The sequence below is a fragment of the Phodopus roborovskii genome, unplaced genomic scaffold, assembly GCF_943737965.1.
Source record: "Phodopus roborovskii unplaced genomic scaffold, PHOROB, whole genome shotgun sequence".
In the NCBI taxonomy this organism is placed as follows: Eukaryota; Metazoa; Chordata; class Mammalia; order Rodentia; family Cricetidae; genus Phodopus; species Phodopus roborovskii.
In genome coordinates, this window is record NW_026126407.1 from 47,619,730 (window position 1) to 47,640,404 (window position 20,675).

General features: G+C 44.2%; 1 protein-coding gene across 2 annotated transcripts in view; it reads right to left on the minus strand.

The window, feature by feature from the left end:
• Axin1 (axin 1) overlaps positions 1-20,675 on the minus strand; it is a 50,972-nt gene that overhangs the window by 2,188 nt on the left and 28,109 nt on the right. Inside the window, exons 3-9 of one of the 2 annotated variants that reach the window (XM_051181046.1) lie at positions 17,538-17,678; positions 11,159-11,255; positions 8,884-9,021; positions 4,385-4,902; positions 3,859-4,029; positions 2,653-2,898; positions 656-763 (exon numbers count right to left, since the gene is read on the minus strand). In XM_051181046.1, the coding sequence (XP_051037003.1) occupies positions 656-763; positions 2,653-2,898; positions 3,859-4,029; positions 4,385-4,902; positions 8,884-9,021; positions 11,159-11,255; positions 17,538-17,678 (1,419 nt within the window). The remainder of the gene's footprint in view (positions 1-655; positions 764-2,652; positions 2,899-3,858; positions 4,030-4,384; positions 4,903-8,883; positions 9,022-11,158; positions 11,256-17,537; positions 17,679-20,675) is intronic. The other variant, XM_051181047.1, reaches the window with a different exon arrangement.

The window sequence follows — 20,675 nt, forward strand, 5'->3', positions numbered from 1 at the left end:
ATGACCACACGGCTGCTTTTCCTCGGCCAAGTAAGATACATGGGCCATTCCGAATGTGTAATTTTTAGGTTCTTGGACATTTTTCCAGCAATGGGCTTTTGAAGCTCTCTGGGGGGTTGAACCTGGGGAGACCTACTTCTCCAGAACAACTGGAGGGCCATCTGCAGAGGCCCCAAGGGGATCCTCATCATCCTGTCTTGAGTAAGAGAACAGGAAAAGCATAGTCAGAAATGTCCCTGACCTACATGTGGCTATGGCAGGGGGGAGGTGCAGAGGCTAAGTCCTGGCTGTAGTCACACCACCCAGATGCTAATATAAAGTTACCTCAAGCTCCTGGTGCTATTTCAAGGGGACTAGCAATGTGGACCTGATCCTGTGTAGAGCTAGCTCAGAAGCTCAGGAGAGTAAAGACAAGATAAAAGGCAAGCTGTGATGCCTGTATGGCCCACACATAGACCTACTGATCATGTCATTACACTCAACAGGTATTATCTCCTTTATATTGGAAGACAGGAGGAAGAAGCCCCAGCAGGCCTTTCTCCAGCCCTGATGCTTCCTAGCTCAGTAACAAAGCCTATCAATATAGGTGCTCCACTTTGGGATTTGGCCTGGGCTGGGATGGGCAGAACCAGGAGGACCCACAGGGCACACGTACTCTGTCTCGGAGAGTTCCAAGTCCGACACGGCTGGTACCACACTCAGCACCGGTGCACATGCTGGCCTGACACAGGTGCGTCCCCGCTGCATGACTGCCTGCACATACCTAGGGAACAACCCGCATCAAAGAAGATGGGGCTCAGCCAGTGTTGTGGACAGTGTGCACAGACAGGGTGAGCAGCAGGAACTAGCTGCCAATAACTCCCACTCACATATCATCAGAAGCCCTGCCCTAAGTGTCTAGCTAGACACAGGGTCAATGTCAGTCTGCTCTTTGGAATACACCCTGGAGAACTCCTGGTCGTGGTGCTACAGGCTTTCTTCAGCTCCTGTTCAGATGTCTTCTCTAGCTAGAGGTTCTTGGAGAAGGGATGTGGTTCTTTCTATACAGATTCATCACGACTTACTGAAGATGATGTGGATACAAGATAGGGACAGCAGCAATGATTCTGTCATACTGTTTCTTGGGAGCTGTTGTTAGCATGACTGAGGTATGTCCTAGGATCTCTGCAAAGCAGAGACTTTCCAAGATCACCCTTTACATGGGCATGCCACTATGGGTCCTTAATAGTGACTTTACTCTGATTTACTTTAACAGGGCCTGGCAAGGCCTGGGCCTTTCACTGAATATATTTAGACTTGCGTATAAAGTTCATATGTGTGTGGTGGTGGTGGTGGTGTGTGTGTTTGTGTGTGTGGGGGTATGTGTGATGCTACTGGCCAGGAGTTCATATGTGTGTGGTGTGGAATGAATGAGTGAGTGAGTGAGTGTGAGTGAGTGAGTGTGAGTGTGTGTGTGGTATGTGTGATGTTACTGGCCAGGAGAAAACCACAGCTGTTGCCATGTGGTGTTTGCCAGGTAGAGGTAGGATGAACAGATGCAACCTCTGCATTACAAGAGAATCCTAACTCCCAAAATACCCTACTACACAAAAAGAATCCTGCCTCCTAGGAACACTAGCTCCTGAGCGAACCCTGATCAGACCTCTGAGGGCATCATTCCTAGCAGATCCCACATGACATCCTGCTCCACTGCCTCAGACCCTTGCCAGATACATGCAATGTTTCAAGCACCAGGAGGAACACTTCCTACACAGAGCAGGCAGCACAAGTGCTAACATGGCTTACAGCAGGTGGCGAATTGGTCCCTCGTATTCAAGGTAGTTGTGACTTCTTTTGTAGCTAGTATAGGCTCAGAGCCTAATGTGGGTCTGTGTAGACTTTCAGCAACCAGGGAGATGTTTACACTCCTGGGGCAACTAAGTGCAGAGTCTGCCAGTCAAGAGTTGTAGTATCCCAGGGAAAGAGGACTCGTAGAAGAGAAGTGAGGGCAGACCCCAGAATCTACACAACACAAACTGAATAAAGGAGGTGATAGTTTCAAAAGGCAATAGTGGCCTTTTTGTGTGACCATGGTTCCAGGGACTGGGTAAGAAACAGATCCTAAGTCCTCATGGAGACTATTACCCATTTGGGAATTCCAATAGGTTAGAATGGCCAGGCAAAATAAAAGAGTCAGAGAAGGCATGCTCTGCCTCCAAGAATACTTCCTAAAGAAAGCTCTTTTGAGTTTGGGCAGAACATACTCCCTGAAGGACAGAATAGGCTTGCTGGACTGTGGTGGAAAAGGGGGCTGATGTTGATGTTCTTGAGGTTGAGAAGACAGGGAAAGGGGTTGGCTGGAGCTGTGGTCACTTTAGACAACTCCTATAACTACCTGTGCTTCAGAGTTGTCCATCATCTCCCTGTGGCTGTGCTTTATATGGCTGTTATCAGAAATGGTCAGAATATCTACCACTAAGTCGGGCATGCCCAAAAGCTGTTGGCCATCTGGCCACATACTGGTGAGAACATTTAATCACATAGCCTTCTGTCCTGCAGCAGGGCCACCTCTGTGGTTCTCAGTTGAGAAATAGCCCAGAATAGCTGTCTTCCCCCGAGGGTCTTCTTCAGGCCTTAAGGCCATGTAGAGTCACCCATACCACATGAGCCTACCTCTGCTTGGAGGGCAGCTTGTTGGCTCTTTTCTCCTCTTCCTCCAAACGCCTGCGGGCCTCTTCCAGCTGGGTCAGGGGGTTAGGGGCTGGATTGGGTGGCATTGTGGGGTCTTGGATGAAAAGATGAGAAGGCTGGACAGAGTTTCGGAGCTGAGCACTGACCCAGGGGTGCACGGCCCCAGGACGCTCAATGGACAAGGGCCTGGAGCTTTCATGGGCCTGCTGCTTCCTCATCCCAGAAGACCTTATGGAACAAAGACAAGTGAATGCATGAGCAGTGGAAGCAGCCAAATGTGTCCACACCGAACTACAGGAGTCATGAGGGCCTCCTCCGATCCCACACAGGTACACCCTTCCCTTCGTAAAGACTGTTCTTTTTGTGTGTGTGATTTGAGACTGGACCAGGGGTTTGTTCATGCTGTCCTGTCACTGAGCTGCATCCTAGATCTTATTTTTTGAAAAATTCTTTTGTAATATTTATTTATTTATTATATACACAATGCTTCTACCTTCATGTGTGCCTGCCTGCAGGTCAGAAGAGGGAACCAGATCTCATTACAGATGGTTGTGAATTACTGTGTGGATGCTAGGAATTGAACTCAGGACCTCTGGAAGAGTAGCCAGTGCTCTTACCACTGCAGCCCCACTCTTTGAAAATTTTATTACATTATATTTATTTTGTGTGTGAGCATGAACACACATGTACCAGAGTCTGTATAAGGATTTCAGAGGACAATGTTAGAGTTCTCTCTTTCTACCATGTGTGTCCCAGAGTATGCTGAGGGCAGGTAGTGAGTAGGCAGTGCATCAGGGTAATTTGGGACTGAGGAAATGGACTTGCCTCAGTCCTAGACTCCCTTAATATGTTCAGAAATAGGTCATGCCACTGAGGATTACAGGGATGGCACCTGTTCCCTGTGGAATCAGGAATGTGTGTAAACACACAGCAATATGAGACAAGATGGTTTTGCAATATCCAGAGAGGCCACGTTGGGGCTGAACAGCCTCAAATCCTTAGGATTGAAGTAGGCATTAAACAGAAGGCTGTCCTATAGCTGCCACTTATATAAGTTCATTGGTGACAGGGACTTAGATGGAATCATCTGACCTTGAAGCCAGAAATAAACTCCAAAAAGCAAAGGTGCTGGCAACAAGAGGACAGGTGGCTAGCTGCTCTGGGGACAGGCCCCTGCAGTGCACTTACCCATGGCCTGCCTTCCTGTGTCTGCTGATCTCCTTCTCACCCTCAATGATCCACTGCATGATTTTCTGGTTCTTCTCTGCATCCTCTGTGGTACTGGGTACCTCAGCACTGGCATTCTTCCCAGATTCAGCCTTCTTGGTGTTTCTTTTGGAGGGTGCACTAGCCTTACCACTGTGAGATCAAGACACATGAGGTCAATTTGGCTTCCCTTGCTATTTCCTAGACCCTCAAGCCCAGTAAGAGGGCTTGTAACCCACTGTGAAGGCAGTGGTCTCTTTGAAGGTCAACTGTCTGGGGTTTGTTTTAATATGGTAAGAGAGTCATGCTGACCAGAGCATTAAGACAAACATACAGCCTCTCCTCACCCAGTCATAGCAATGCCTGGAGCCTGTCTGGCCCCTGGCCCTGGTGTTGTATGACTTTTATTGGGAACAATCAGGTCATTACAGGGCCATGACCCTTCTGAACCACAACTTGTATATAAGGACACACTGGAAACATGTGGGAGGGCTGGGTTAAGACTCACCCAAAGGCCAAATCCCCAGCACTGGGGGTGGTGCCTGTGCTCTCTGAATAGCTGCGAGGCTTGGCATGACCATGTGTTTCTGTGCCCCATGAGAAGCTGCTCTGGACCCTTCGGGCAGCTTCAGCCTCCATTTGCTCCTTGGGTCTAGCTGAATTATGGTGGACATGGTGGTGTACATGCCTATGGTGGTGCAAGCCAGCTGTATCCAGCTTCAACCCCAACTTAGGTACGTGCTTCCCATGCCCGGAGGCTACACCCCCTAGTACTGCAGTCTTGGCTACATGGCCACTGTCGGGAGAGCGGTGGCCTGGACCAGGTGACTGGCAGCCAGGTGTCCTCATGACCCTTTGCACATGCTCATCTAGAATGCTCTCAGGATTCTCCTCATGAGCATCCCGCAGTCCAGAGCAGCCCATATCCACATAGCGGGGTGGGAAATGGTGCCAGGCTGGGCCAGAAGGCAGCTTGTGACTTGCCATGGGGCCAGAAGGCAGTTCACCATCCTCCCCTTCTTCTTCCTGTAGAGAAACAGCAGCACTGTCAGAACAAGAATGAGGACAGATCTGGAAGTGAGCCACAGTCCTGACAGTCATGCCAAGGTCCTTCCTGATTGCAGTGTAACCAAGTCAGGGAGAGGTGCTGACTCTTGGATACCCTGTGATTGAATCTCAAAAGGCCCTGGGAACCTGAACTGATCCCACCAAACCTGTTCTTATCAGACAGGCAAAAGACAGGCTGAGGGGATAAAGGGTCTGGTGTCGGTTGTTGGCTGCCAACAAGGCTCTGCATGGATATAGTTTTATGTCTCACAGTAAATAAAAGTTTTTGTTCTCTGTTCTCTCTCTCCCTTCCTCCCCGTCTGTCTGTCTGTCTGTCTGTCTCCAGTTTTTCCAAGATAGGATTTCTTTGTGTAGCCTTAGCTATCCTGGAACTTACTGTGTAGACCAGACTGGACTTAACTCACAGAGATCCACCTGCCTCTGCCTTGGATCTCTGTTGGGATAAAAGGTGTGTACTACCACTATCCACCATGTTCTCTTTTAGTTAATATTCTCCCTCTTGATTTTCTGAAAATTACATTATTTATTTACTCATTCGTTATTTTGTATGTGTGGCACAACTGTAGAGGCCAGAGTTGTAGAAGTCAGTTTTTTCCATCTGAAGGACAAAAATTAGATTGTCAGGCTTGGCAGCAAATGCCTTTACCCATGGATTCATCTCATTGGCTCTGCTTCAGGTTTTAATTTTATATTTCCTACGGTAAAAAGAAGGAAGGGAAATTTATAAAACCATGGGACTACCTTGGGCCAAAACCCAGCCCGCCCCCTACCTCAAAGTAGGGTTTCTCTGTATAACAGCCCTGGGTGCTGAGTATCCTGGAAGTTGCTGAACTCAGAGATCCACCTGCCTCTACCTCCTAAGTGCTAGGATTAAAGGCATGAGCCACCACCACCCAGCCTCAGTTTTGTGATAAAAATAATTTTAAAAATGGGTGATTAATCCTGTACAAAAAGGAGTAAAATCTACAGTAAATGTATCAATGCATACAAGCCACAAAATATGTCTGTAGTTACATGGCCACCCACCCAACAGAAGACAGTTCAGGGCAGGCTGGCTAGAGGACAAAAAAGGACAGAGCATACATGACAGCTCATCTGAGCCAGAAGCCCTCTGGCTACAGATTATTTTCTGAGCTGCTAGGAGAATCACTCAGGGCTTTTCATTAGTGTTCTCTGTTAGGTCAAAAAGCAATACCACTGTTCTTAGCCTTGACCCGACCTAGTCTCTCTTCTTGAGAACTGTGATGTTTGCTCTAAGAACACTACTTTATAACTGTTGTCCTCCTTGCCACTAGGGACTGGGCCATCCTATCTGACCACAGCTGGCACTCCACAGAGCTGAGGGAGCTGTTAAGGCTCAGACATCAGGAAATCACTAACACCTTTGCCTTGAATTAGTATTAGTCCCTTTGGAAATGGACCAGAAGCTGCTGTTCAGGTGAACAGGACAGGATGTGAATGCCAGACTTGGGACAAGCAAGGTTCCTTGAGGAGCCTGTTTTTCAGAGTCATCTGTGACATCCAATAGGGGCACCCTCATAGAAGAGAAGCAGTATGTGTGAAACATTTTGCTATACAAGTGAAGATGGTGATTTGGATCACAAAAGGCAAATAAATTAGAACTTAGCACCTGAGAATGGTTCTGTGTTTCACATCAATATGACTCCATATTTTTTTTTTTTTTATAAACACTATCAGAATGCTAAAACTGTGTGGCCTAGAAGATGATTGGCTTCTATCTGCATAGTTTCACTATCCATCAGATGCCTGACTAAACACCATAGGGTTACGTATGCAACAAGGTGCCACTCTAGGTTACAGTGGGCCCATAGTGTGATGTCTCACTATAGTCTTATCAGAGTTGCATGGTGGGTAATGCTGCAGTGCTGACCATCACACAATGGCTAGTAGGTAGATGGGCATTTCAATACAGGAAAGGCTGCCTGCCAGTTTAATGAACATATCTTTCCAGCTACCAAAAGGAACAGGAAAGAATGCTGGTCTCAATGACAAAACAATTTAAGAGAGATTGTGCGCGTGCGCGCGCGCGTGTGTGTGTGTATGTATGCATAAGAACCATTTGTCTTAAAATATTTTCATATGGGGGCTGGAGATATGCTCAGTGGTTAAGAGCACTGGCTGCTATTCCAGAAGACCCAGGTTCCATTCCCAGCATCCACATGGCAGCTTACAACTGTCCATAATTCCAGTTCTAGGGCATCTGACACTTTTGACACCAATGAACATAAATAAATTTAAGTAAATTATTAAAAAAAATTTTTCATGCAAACTTCTTGGAAAGTCCCACTATTTTTTCTTTCCTGTCTTTTCCTTTTCTTTTTAAAGATTTATTTATCTTTAGCCAGAGGCAGATCTCTGTGAGTTACAGGCCAGCCCGGTCTATAGAGTCAGTTCCAGGGCTACACAGAGAAACCCTGTCTTGAAAAACAAGAATTATTTATGTTTATTTTACATGTAAGAGTATTTCACTTGTATGTATGTGTACCATGTGCATATCTGATACCTGCAGAGGTCAGAAGAGATAGATTGTCAGATGATTGTGAGCCACCATGTGGGCTCTGAGAACCAAACCTACTTCTCTACAAGAACAAGAAACTCTTTAACTGCTGAGCCCTGTTTGTTTTTAATCTCAGCCTCCAATCTGTGAAGATTATAGCTGGTGCCATGAGTCCTGTGACTATAGTAGTATGTGGGACCTGCTGCCCAGGATGGAGCTCTTCGACAATGTACATGGTTCACCCAGGAAGCCTCTCAGGGAAAGGGTGGGCCTGGGATAGGGTTTTGAGTTTGGGGAGGGCTGGGTTCCACATGTCATATAAATAAAAACATCAGATAAGTAACAAAGTATGAAAACTTGTGTTAAAAAAAAAAAAAATCTGATCTTAGTCACTGCCTGGCTTGTAAGCCAGCACCTGGCAGGCTGAAACAAGAATACTGCTGTTAAGACCAGCCTGGGCTACATAGTGAATGCCAGGTCAGCAGGCTACAGCAAGACCCTGTCTTACAAGGGAAGGAGGAAGGGAGGGAGTACTTGAATTTGCAAGTATTAAACTGTTTATCATAAAACACTACAAATATTAGGACCATGGCCCTAGGGGCCCTAGGGGCCAGGACTAGGGGCCAGAGAGATGGCTCAGTGGTTAAGAACACTAGCTTCCTGAGTTCAATCCCCAGCAACCACATCTGTAATGATATCTGGTGCCCTCTTCTGGTCTACAGGGATACATGCAGACAGAACACTGTATACATAACACATAAATCTTAAAAAAAAAAAAAGCCTTTCTATAACAGCACAAAGGGGGGAAAAAAGTACAAAAAACAATGGTTTCTCAGCCAGGCTGTGATGGTGGTATACACCTTTAATCCCAGCACTCAGGAGGCAGAGATAGGCAAACCTCTGAGGCCAACCTGGTCTATATAGAGTGAGTGCCAGGACAGCCAGGACCACAAAGAGAAACCCTGTCTAAAAAACAACCAAACAAACAAAACAGTGGATTCTCAATGAACCAAAATGAGCTCCAACGGAGCCATTACAGCTACTATAGTTTGTAGTGTCCCCTATGTTGAGTAGGGGCCTATATCTGCCCAGCCTTCCTACCATGGTCCCATTGTGCCTTAGTTCACTTCCAGCCACCTGCCAAGGCTAGGCACACAGCCATTTTGTCAGCTTCTTGTCTTCTTCAAATGTTGGGAGCCTTGGGAGCTTCCTCCCAGGCATCTCTTGGCAGGAAAAGGGATTGCTGGAGGAAGCACTAGGCTCAATTAGTGGCAAAAGAAAATAACAAGGTGCTGAACAAAAGGGCAGGTGGGTCACAGAAACACAGTGACAAGCAGGCTGAGTAGGACATCTCAGAATGGAGGCTACACTAACTATAGGACTTCCTAGCTACAGCAAACAGTGGCCTGGAGTTCACTCACCATCCGTACACGCTTCAGCCGTTCCTCCAGCTTCTCTTCAGCCTCTCGAGTGCGCTGAACAGCTTCTAGTCGGTGAATAAGTTCTTCAGCAAATTTCTGTGGTTCTACCCGGATCTCCTTTGGCATTCGGTAAGTGCGCTGGAGAAAGACACACAGTCAATAGGGCTGCTTCCACAGGGCAGTTCCACATGCTTTACAGAGCAGCACAGTGAAACCTTCCAGCAAGATAGGAAAAATTGATCTTAAATTACTTTAGTTTTTATATATGTATTTCTTTTGAGTATGTGTGCATGCACATGGTGGACATGTGTACCATGGCACACACAGAGGTCAAAACACAACTTCCAGGAGTTTGGTTGTTTCCCCTTTTTACCAAGTAGATTCTAAAGATAGAACACACGCCATTAAGTGTGGAGATAGGTATATTTATTCACTAAGTAAGTTTGCTAGTTACATCTATTTTAAAGCAGGTGTTTATGGTTCCCTTTTACCAAGACACAGGCATCCTCATCGGCTCCCTTTTCTCCTTCACTGAGCACTGACCTGAAGATGTGAACTTCTCTCTAACCAATCACAACTGTATCACTAGAGGCCTGGGCAGGGCCCTGGTATGCACAGGTTATGGTACCCCTGAGTGAGCATATGTACATGCACCCAGATAGATGGTGGTCAATACTTGGCCAACATGCTCTACACTGAAACTTCCAACTTGTCAGAGAAACATTCATGACATAAAGTAGAGAGTGCCTGAGGCTTAGTGCAAATAGCACGAGGAACACAGAATCAAAATGAGTAAGCACAGCACTAGGAGCTCCAAGGGTAGATTGTGGTTCTGAAGTAATCTAATCCACAACATTCCCAGGGCTTACATTCATTCAAAGGAAATCCTAGATGGCAGTGCCTGGTCCTGATGCATGGCTGAGTGTCATCAGGGTAGGACTGTACTCAGGAGGGTTGGGACTCTAGGATCTGTTACTGCAATGGGAAACATTAAATGCATAATATACAGAATAAACATGATTTCCAACCACAAACATAACTTTCCTAACTTGGAAACTGAAGATTCAGCCAAAAAGCTGAAAGATTCCAACTAAAAAATTCTGGCCTGGTAGTAGTGGTTCACATCTTTAATCCCAGCACTCAGGAAGCAGATAGAGGCAGACAAATCTCTGTGAGTTTGAGGCCACCTTGGTCTACAAAGCAAGTTACAGGGCAGCAGTCAAAACTGTCATATAAAGAAACCTTATCTTAGAAAACCAAAAGGGAGAAAAAAAAAAAAAAAAAAAAAAAAAAAAAAAGGAGAAATTCTGATGAGTCTGGGTGTAATGGTACATTCCTTTAATCCCAGTACCCAGTTCAAGGTCACTCCAGTCTACAAAGTGAACTCAAGGTAAGCCAGAGCTACATAGTTGCTGTCTCAAAATGTCAAGAAAATCAATCAAAAGAAATGCTGATGCCTGTGTGAAGCTCTGAAGCATCCATCCTCCCTACACAGGCATGGGTGAAGGACTCTGCGACAACCTCCCCAAGCTCTTCTGGAAGTCTTTCTGCTCAATGCCTGAGTGCCAGGAACGATAATTATTATGTGTGTCATCAGTGGTTAGTGCAAGGAGAGAGAGGAAAGAGGAGAGGGAGAGAGAGAGGAGAGGGAGAGAGAGAAGAGGGGGAGAGAGGGGGGAAAGAGAGAGAGAGAGGGGAATGCTGGCTCAAACACGGAGACAACAAAACCTTGTGTTCCAGGCTCAGGAAAAGCTATTGTTATTACCCAAGAGGCAAAGCTGAGGCATCTTCTGAGCCAAGATGCTCAATGGCAGCCTCCACTGCTCAGCCACAAAAAAGATAAGTTCCTTGAATTTCTTGAGTACTAAAGCCTATGGATGGATATCTAACCATTCCTTGGGGTCAGGTGACTTGCAGTGTTCAGGGCCGGATACCAAGTCGAAATCCATCATCTCAGAACTACTTTCCATCAGAGACAGCATCTCACTTTACAGGGAAATAATGCAGTGAAGGGAGGATGCTACATGGCAGACACTTCTTGATACTGAGTATAGGAAGCCTTTTAGGCTTTAGGAGCTATAACTACCTACTGGGATGGTTATCTCTTATCCCAACGTTACTCAGACTGTCTGGTGTGCCCAGTGGTAAGGTGTGGTGCTAGGAAGCCTACCAAGTACCTCTCCCACTGATTGGTGCCTTGGTGGCCAACTCTGTGTAAGAAACCAGTTAGGCATCTTGAGAGAAGGCACAGTGCTGCTGAAAATGTGGTACTTACAGGAATGTGAGGTAGAGGCACCCGCCCATTGACTTGGACACTCTCTTGCATCTCCCTTCGGTGCTGCTTACGAATCCTGTATGGGGGGATTCCATCCCTGAACAGACAAAAGATATAGATAGCCATTAGCTCAAGCAGAAAATAAGGCACAGCAGAACACCATATACTTACCAGACCATGGTGGTCATTACTGATAGCAATGATATCCACATTTTATCACCCCATGTCATGCTTATAAGGAACTAAATATGCACAAAGATTACTTATATGCACTTCATCACACACACACACACACACACACACACACACACACACACACACACACACACACCCCTCATATACGATAACAAAGCCAGGAATTCAGCCGTGGAATGTTCTTCTAGTTACTACTTATTCAATATTTCAACAAAGATCAACTGCCCTTAACTTTATGTATCTGAGTCTACAAAGTCTGAATGTTTAGTAGCTAAGAATCATTTTCACATTGAAAGAATTTTTATTACACACACATACCATGTATATAGCCTGCATGTATATGGGTATGTATATGGGTGAGTACATATGCCACAACACATGTATGTCGGTCAGAGGACAATTTCCACCATGTGGACTCTGGGGACTGAAGCCAGGTCACTGTGAGTGTTTTAGAAGAGTGAAACTAACATGTAAGGTGAACTATAAACAGCCTTTGGTAGTTATAAATCCAAGGACTAAGGTCACTAAAAGGCCAGGCTCTTTCTTGCTCATTCAAGATAGATGCCATATCCAACACCTTGTGAAACTGCCCAGCTTCCATCCCATGGTTCTGGAAGCTGCTCTAGGAATCAGTCACAGCAGCAAATGGAACTAGTAACTCAGAAAAGACAGACTGACTAATGAAAGTGCTGGGTCCCCTCACTACAGCTCTCTAGTTACATGAAAACAGGACTGAAAGCTCCATGATGAATGGGATGGGTTTTTAAATGATCTTGCTAATCAGAGTTCACAGGGCAGTTAAGGTGTACGGTCTGTGTACCCTGTCCCTCTGGAAGAGGCAGGAGCCATCAAGGGGAGCAGAACCCCAACAGTACTACTCTTGGCAGTAGGAAAAGACACAGGCCCAATCAGGGGAGGGTTGCCTTGGCAACCTGCCCAGGTGCTTGGTGGTCTGGGCAAGAGGGTAGTATTACAGTGTTTTTCCTTTTATAAATTCAAAGGGGACATAGAGGATAGAGGAATGGGAGTTTAAAATTCATATGACTTGGATTCCCAGGCACTCAATATAGTAGGTGGCCTAAAGCCAACAGCTGAAACCTGTTTCTTCTATACTTAGACACAACACTTTAAAATCCTCAGCCTGTGGGGCTTAGGCTTGTCCTCAAAATCTACATCTAAGAATGGGTGGCATACTAGAAAACATCTTGTCGAACAGTTGTGTGATCCAACTGTGGTTCCAACGTGAGAAACTCGTGAATTATCCCAGCAGATATAGTGAGAAGCAGCATTTCTTCTTTCTTTCTTTTTTTTTTTTTTTTTTTTTTTTTGCCTCAGATATATGTTCAAGTATAGGTGGAAATTTGTATCTCAAATTCTTAAGCCTCCCAATAAAATCCAAGATGATCAGACTATCAAAGAAAAAAATTTCCTATGCTTGGGGCTGTGGATATAGCTCAGCTGACAGAGTGCTTGCCTAGCATGCATGAAGCCATGGGTCTAACCCCAACACTCCATTAACCTGGTAGAATGGTACATGCCTATAACCTTGGCACTTGGAAGGTGGAAACCTGTCTTGTTTACAGGAGTCTCTAGTTTTTATTTATTTATTTATTTATTTTTGATTGAGCTATACATTTTTCTCCCACTCCCCTTTCCTCTTCTCCTCCCCCCTTCCACACTATCCCCATCCCTCACACTCCCAATTTACTCAGGTTGTCTTTTTCTTCTTCCTAGGCAGATCCATGTATGTCTCTCTTAGGGTCATGAGGCTCTATCTTACCCCTAAAACATTTCTCCATTTGGATAATGTGTTCTTTTAAGAAAATATTCAGAGGTTGTAGAAATACTATTCTGGAGGTTAAGCCTTATCAATCCCATGGGATCAGGAGGACCAGGTGCTACAGACACAGCTTGCTATCCTCATCCCATGCGGCCATGCCTGGCAACCACTCTGAAAGTGAGAGGTTATAAAGAACTCTAGGAAATTCAAAAAAGTGTTGAAAATGCCAACATTCAAGATTCAAAATTAAAAACACGCCAAGTGTGGTGGTGCATACCTTTAACCCCAGCACTAAGGAGGCAGAGGCAGGTGGATCTCTAAATTCAAAGCTAGCCTGGTCTACATAGTGAGTTCCAGGCCAGAAAGGGCTATAGAGTAAGACCCTGTCTCAAAATTAATTGAAACAGAATAGAATGAGACATTCCTCAGATATAACAAAATCAAAGAGACGAGGCCATGTTGGTGTCCCTACCACATGGGTAATAGATTAGAAAAACGAAACAGCTCAATATATGTCACATGGCAGTGACCAAACAGGGTTTGGTCAGGGTTTCTGAGCAGCAGAAGATGGTATGCTCTTATTTGTAAAAGTCAGGGGTTGGAAGTATGTTTAAGGGCAGGAAGACGGGCGAGGGAGGGGGAGAGGGGGACACGACGACGACGACGACAGCCACAAAACTGGTACAAGCCGAGGGTGGTGGCGAGTGCCTTTAATCCTAGTACTCAGGAGGCAGAGGCAGGCAGATCTTGGTGAGCTGAGGCCAGCCTGGTTTATGTAGTGACTTCCAGAATAGCCAAGGTCACATAAAGAACTTGTCTCAAAAAACAAAACAAAACAAACAATAATAACAACAGGAGCACGAAGGGGGATCATCCTCCAAAACTATATGCAGTAAGTGTTGTGAGAGGGTGGTCCAATTGTGCTTGGGACAGAGAAGCTGATGTGGAGATGGATATAGGGAACAGAATCAAGATTAAGTACCTAAGTCCTGGGCAAATGGGCTTCCCAAATACTCCTTCAGCTGGCTGAATCTCTGGCTCTGTTCTTCTGACTGGTCTGGCTGAGGTGTTAATTTGGCTTTTAGAGTGAGCCCTAAAATCTACTCCAGACTTTTTGAATAATGACAACAAAATTTCAAATTTCTAGCCCTCTCCCCCACACCTCCAATTTATTTATATTTTACGAACACTGGTGTTTTGCCTGTGTGAGGATGAAGGATCCCCTGGAACTAGAGTTACAGATAGTTATGAGCTGCCATGTGGCATCTGGGAATTGAACCTGGGTCCTCTGGGAAAGAAGATAGTGCTCTTAACTGCTGTCCCTAGCCTTATTTTCTTGTAATACTTTACCATCATAAATAGTATTATAATGTTTCAAACTTGTGATTTTGTTTTGCTTTCTTTTGTTTCAGAGACAGGGTTTCTCTGTGTAGCTCTGCCTCTGCTTCCCAAGTACTGGGATTAAAGGCATACGCTACCACTGCACCAACTCAAACTTGTTCTTAATTGTTGAGTTAATTATGAATATAACTGCAACTGAACTATATTTATTTTTATAATGCCTATAACAAATACTTCAGCAAAATCAGTGTGGAATTTACTCATTCAACAAGTATTAGTTCCCTCATGGTAATTAGGCATGACTTTGGACACAGCAGTGAACAATAACAAAAATCACTCTTTAATAAGCTTACTTTTAAAAATATTATTGCTTTAAAAATATGCTACTTAGCCAGGAGTCGCTTTGAAAAGGAGCTGGCACCAGTGTTTCTGTGTGCTGTGCTGCTATTGCTGCTATAGCAAGCAGAATGCAGAGCATGGGCAAGCTGGGAACCCACAACATGAATGTGCATATATATTTCACTTGGGAAGAATGGACTTTGCTGGATACTTGTAAGCAGAATCTCTACAAAGATGTGATGCTGAAGACCTACAGGGATCTCACTAATATTGGATACAGTTGGGAAGAACATTATCAAAGTTCTAAAAGACATGAAAGGTCATTAAGAATTTATTTCCACTTATGTCAAGTGCTGTTGATTGTATCTTCTTAGAGCAGTGTCTCCAGTTGTGTAGGAGGGTGATGGTGTTATACATCTTTAATTCCAACATTTGGGAGGCAGAGGCATGAGAATCTTTGTGAGTTTGAGGTCAGCCTGATCTACAGAGTGAGTTCCAGGACAGCCAACCAGGGCTGTTTCTTAGAGAAACTTAAAAAAGGAAAAAAAAAAAAAAAAAAAAAAAAAAAACATTAAAAGAAGAGGAGGAATGCCACAGTCCCAAAGCAGTTATAGTTATAGCAAATACTTTGAAGCAATTCCTTGAAGCCCTAAAATGTTTATATAATGAGTAATTAGAAACTGGCTCCAACAGGGCAGTGATGGCACACGCCTTTAGTCTCAACACTTAGGAGGCAGAGGCAGGCAGATCTCTAAGAAGCCAGACTGGTCTACAGAGTGAGCTCCAGGACAGCCAGGGATAATATCCAAAAATCCTATCTTGGGGGGGGGAGGGGCTCCTGTTGGTATCAGTGTTATTCAATATATGTGAACTGTCTAAATATTTAGGAAATATTCTCCTTTATAATTAAGCCATTAGATTTGGTAATTGCTAAGAGTTGTGTCTTCAGAATAGTGCTGCATTTGTTTAAATAGAATTTTTTTTGGGGGGGTGAAAAGTGAACCATATAGATTAGAACATAGGAATGAGATGACACTATAACTAGATTATGTGACCTGCTGTGTTGCTTACTAAGTTTCTCTAAGAAATGCTTACTTAATGAAAACAAAATTATGCAACTACACACACAAAAAAAAAAAACAGTGCAAATTGGGGAGCTGGCTCAGTTGTAAAGTGCTTGCTACAACATGATTCCCCACCATCTACTTTAAAAATGAAACAAAAGTGTGTGGCATGGCCTATAATCCTAGCATTCACTGGTCAGCTAGTTTTACTGAATTGGTAAGCTCCAGATTTAGTGTCAACAAGATTTCTCAGTGGGTAGCCCTTTGGAGTACACTAGGTGATCTAGATTCAATCCCTCAGTCCCACAAGGTAAACAGGAGAGAACCAACTCCCTATAGTTACCCTTTGACCCCCACATGTGCTATAGCACACACACGCACCTACATTCTGTTTTCACACTCAAAATATAGTAAGTTTTAAAAAGTTTTAGGGTCTGTAGTTAAGAGCATTTGTTCTCCCAGAGGACCTAGCATCTATATGGTGGCTCAAAATCACCTGTAACTCCAGGTCCAGGGGATCTGACACCCTCATCTGCCCTCCAGGGCAGCAGTCATACGTGGTACAAATACATACAAGCAAGCCAAGTGGTGGTGTGTAGTGAGATATTCACTCTGTCTGCACCTGTGGCACAGACCACACCCATTGGGGGTGGGGACAGAGGCAGACTGCATGGGGGAACTAAGTCTGAGGAGGGGGCCCTGAGAATTCTCTTGCTTGCAGCATGGGGACAGGAGAGCATCAGGAGGCATGCTTGGGACCAGGAACCTGCTAGTGTTCATCTGTCTATGTTCTAAGTTAGTTCTCCCTGAATAATCATCTATTTGGCCTATTTGTTTCTCCTGATCCTTATTAAACCTCAATAGTGGTGCCACATGCCTTTAATCCCAGCACTTGGGAGGCAGAGGCAGGTGGATCTCTATGAGTTCAAGACCAGCCTGGTCTACAGAGTGAGTCCAGGACAGCCAAAGCTACACAGAGAAACCCTGTCTCAGGAAACAAAACTAAACAAACAAGATTCCATATTATAAAAAGGTATGGAACAGAACAACATGGGCAAAAAACAATTACGCAGCCTGCCCTGCCCTGCTCTGGAGAGACTACCTGTCTGACTGTTCCCTGGGCCTGTATTCCCAGTGAAACGTATGCTTTGTGGCTAGGAGAAAATGAACCTCTGGCTGGCAGCTCTAAATCTTGAGTCCTCTGTTCTCAAAAGCTTCAGGTAGCCTTGACCTCCAAGAGAGGAAGCTAACACAAACTTCAACTCTAGCGTGGGTTCTGTTCCAGGATTTTTAAACAATTTTGCTGTTGTGCTGGAAACTAAACTCAGGACCTCCATAAATTAGCCCTTGGCCCTGGGGCTAGGCTTTGAAGAACAGTACTCACAGGGCAGTCTGTCCTCTTTCTTTAGGGTTTTTGTTTTGACAGTCTTATTCTATAGATCAGGTTGGTGTGGCACTCATGGCAATCCTCCTGCTTCAGCTTCCCAAGTGTTGCTAAATATATGCTAATATATTTGCCAAATATATGCTACCATGGCCAGCTTTGTGTTTGTTTCTTAGAGACACTGAAGTCAAGCTTTAAGAGAATCAATCAGTAAGGATCAGTCAGTGGGGTCAGCAAAGAACACTGAAAAATATAGACAGCAAGCATGGGACTTACACGCTACTGTCCGTAAGGGATAGGGTGTCAGCATCACTGGACAGGCTCTGCTGTTCACTGTCATTGGCGCTGGTGGCTGGGGCCAGGGCATAACCAGAGTTGACATAGTAGGGGTTGACAGGCTCTCTCCAAGATCCATACCTGTGAATAAAAAAGGCACATGAGTGGCAGCAGAGAAAATATTCTATTTTGATATACACTGTTAGTTATCTGGATAACTGCATGAGGAATCCAGAGAAAAACAACAGAAAAGTCGTGTGTCTCCATGTCCTTGCTCCTCTCTTTCCTAACTTGAAGAAAAAAGGATTAAAAAGGGCCTAAGCCCTGGGCATCTTCCAGATGTTTCCCATTTTTTGAAAGGCATTTAAATACACATACACAGAGTATTATTTGGGTAGCAGACAATACTCCATCTTTCTCCTGAAGAGCATAAACAGAGAGGATCCATGTTCCTTGTACAGCTAAAAGTAACCCACTTCTGGCCCAACCAAATAGGTATTTCTGGAGCAGCCAGCCAGAGCCACCAGGGCTCTAACTCAGGTCCTTGAGCTCCAGATATCAATGATACCCCATGGACAGAACACATCAATGAAATCTGCTGCTGGGTAGGTATGGGGAGGTAGGTCAAAGTCCCAATACTAGGAGTGGCAGAATCCAGTTGCTGCTACACAACTGGCCAAAAAAACCCAAAACAAAGCAAAACAAAAAAAAACCAAGATACTTAATCTGCATTTTTTTAAAGGACAATTTTGAGTACCTGTTGTTTACTTTATTCTCTTCTTCATCTCTTTGTAGCATTTGGTCCTTGCCTACTACTAGGTGATTTGTAAATTTATAAGTTTTCAAATTAAAAAAAAAAAATATTTTAGCTGGGTAATAGTGGCATGTATGTGTCTTTAAGTCCAGAACTCAGGAAGCAGAGGTAGGTTGATTTCTTGTGAGTTTGAAGCCAGTCTGGTCTACATAGCAAATTTCTTGCCAGCCAGGACTACAAAGAAAGACTGTCTCAAAAACAAGAAAGATTGCAAAGTGATGGTTCATGTCTTTTATCCCAACACTCAGGAGGCAGAGACAGGTGGATCTCTATGAGTTTGAGGCCAGCCTGGTCTACAGAGCTAGTTCCAAAATAGCCAGGCTACACAAAGAAACCCTTTTTCAAAAAACAGAAACAAAAAATATTTTATGTGTATGAGTGTTTGGTCTACATGCATGTAAGTGTACTAGCATGCCTAGTGCTGCCCACAGAAGCCAGAAGGCGGCACTGGATCTCCTGAGCTAGAGTTATGGACAGTTGTGAGTTGATGTTTAGGTGTTAGGAATGGAACCAGGGTCTGTTACAAGAGCAGCTACTGCTATTAACCATGGAACCATCTCTCCAGCCCTCCAAATATTTTTACTATGAATATACATATATATTGGAATCTATATTATATATTCATGCAAAATATTTTCTCCTTCACATACTTTTTACAAAAAATTATTTTATGTTCATTGGTATTTTGCCTGCATGCATATATGTATAAGGATGTTGTATCCCCTGGAACCAGAGTTATAGACAGTTGTGAGCTGCCATGTGGATGCTAGAAATTGAACCTTGGGAACTCTGGAAGAAGGGCTGTTCCTCTTTCCTCTTAACTGCTGAGCCTTCTCTCCATTCCCAATATACTTTTCTTATATTCAAGGCCCTCTTATTCTGATCCCCTGAATACATGGTCCTGCCTCAGTCTTCCTGAATAGTTAGGATTACAGGACTGTACCACCATACCTGGTCCCTTAAACTTTTTGTATTGTGCACAGATATTGTTCTATTATTGTTTAAAAATCATTAAAAAAAATTTTTTTTTGAGGCAAAGATTTAACTCTGGCTAACCCTGAACTTGCAGTGATCTTGCCTCTGCTTTCCCAAGTACATGATCTATAATACCCAGTTCCATTAATTTTCTGCTTGTGCTTTTTTTTTTAAGTTTTTGTTTGTTTGTTTTTTGTTTTCTGAGGGAGGGTTTCTCTGTGTAGCTTTGGCTGTCCTGGAACTAGCTCTGTAGACCAGGCTGGCTTCGAACTCACAAAGATTCAACCACCTTTGCCTCCCGAGTGCTGGGATTAATGGTGTGAGCCACCTCTGCCCAGCTTTTTGCTTGTGGTTTAAGAAGGGCCTCATTATGTAGTTCAGGTTGGCCTCAAATTCACATTCCCTCTGCCTTAGCTTCTCAAATGCTATATGTTACCATGCAGGCTTCTAATACTGGTGTGTGTGTGTGTGTGTGTGTGTGTGTGTGTGTGTATGTATGTTTGTGTGTGTGTTCACATGTTTGTGTAGATGAAAGTGGAAGCCAGAGATCAACCTTGAAAGTGTTCTTCAGAAGACAATCCATCTTACTTTTGAGACAAGATTACTCACTGGGACCTGAGGCTTGATGACAAGGCTAGACTAGTTAGCCAGCCAGTTCCAAAGATTCTGTTTCCATCTCCCCAGTGTTAATTATTATATCTGGCTTTTTACATGGGTACTGGGAATGAAACCCTAACCCTCAAACTTGCTATCTCCCTGGCCTCTACTAGTTGTTTAAAAACTTTTAGAGTTTTATCTGAATTGAACATATATATATATACACACACAATCTAGCTGATCCTCTGACCCTACAATGGATAACTAGTTATTAGCACTAAATAATACATTATCAATAATTTAAATGCTGCTCTTGGCTACATCCTAACCTCACTTTTAACACAGGAATCTGGATTCTACACTGCTGTGCTGAGGGGCAACCCTGTAACAGTTGTACATCTATAGCAGGAGTTCTTCTGTGGACTATAATCCTTTTGGGGGGTCTCCCTTATTAGATATCCTGCATTTCTGATATTTACATTTGATCTAATAATAGCAAAATTACAGTTATGAAGTAGCAGTAAAAACAATTTTATGGTTGGGGTCACAACATGGGGAACTTATTAAAGGGCTGCTGCATTAGGAAGGGTGAGACCATTGGCTAGAGGGTCTCCTGCCAATTCTCTTCTCTAGAGATGGCTCTCAACTGAATGTGGTGGTGAATCCCTTTAACTTCAGCACTTGGGAGGCAAAGGTGGATTCTGGGTCTATACAGAGTAGTCGCTCCCACATTCCTAGTGCAACCCATTAAT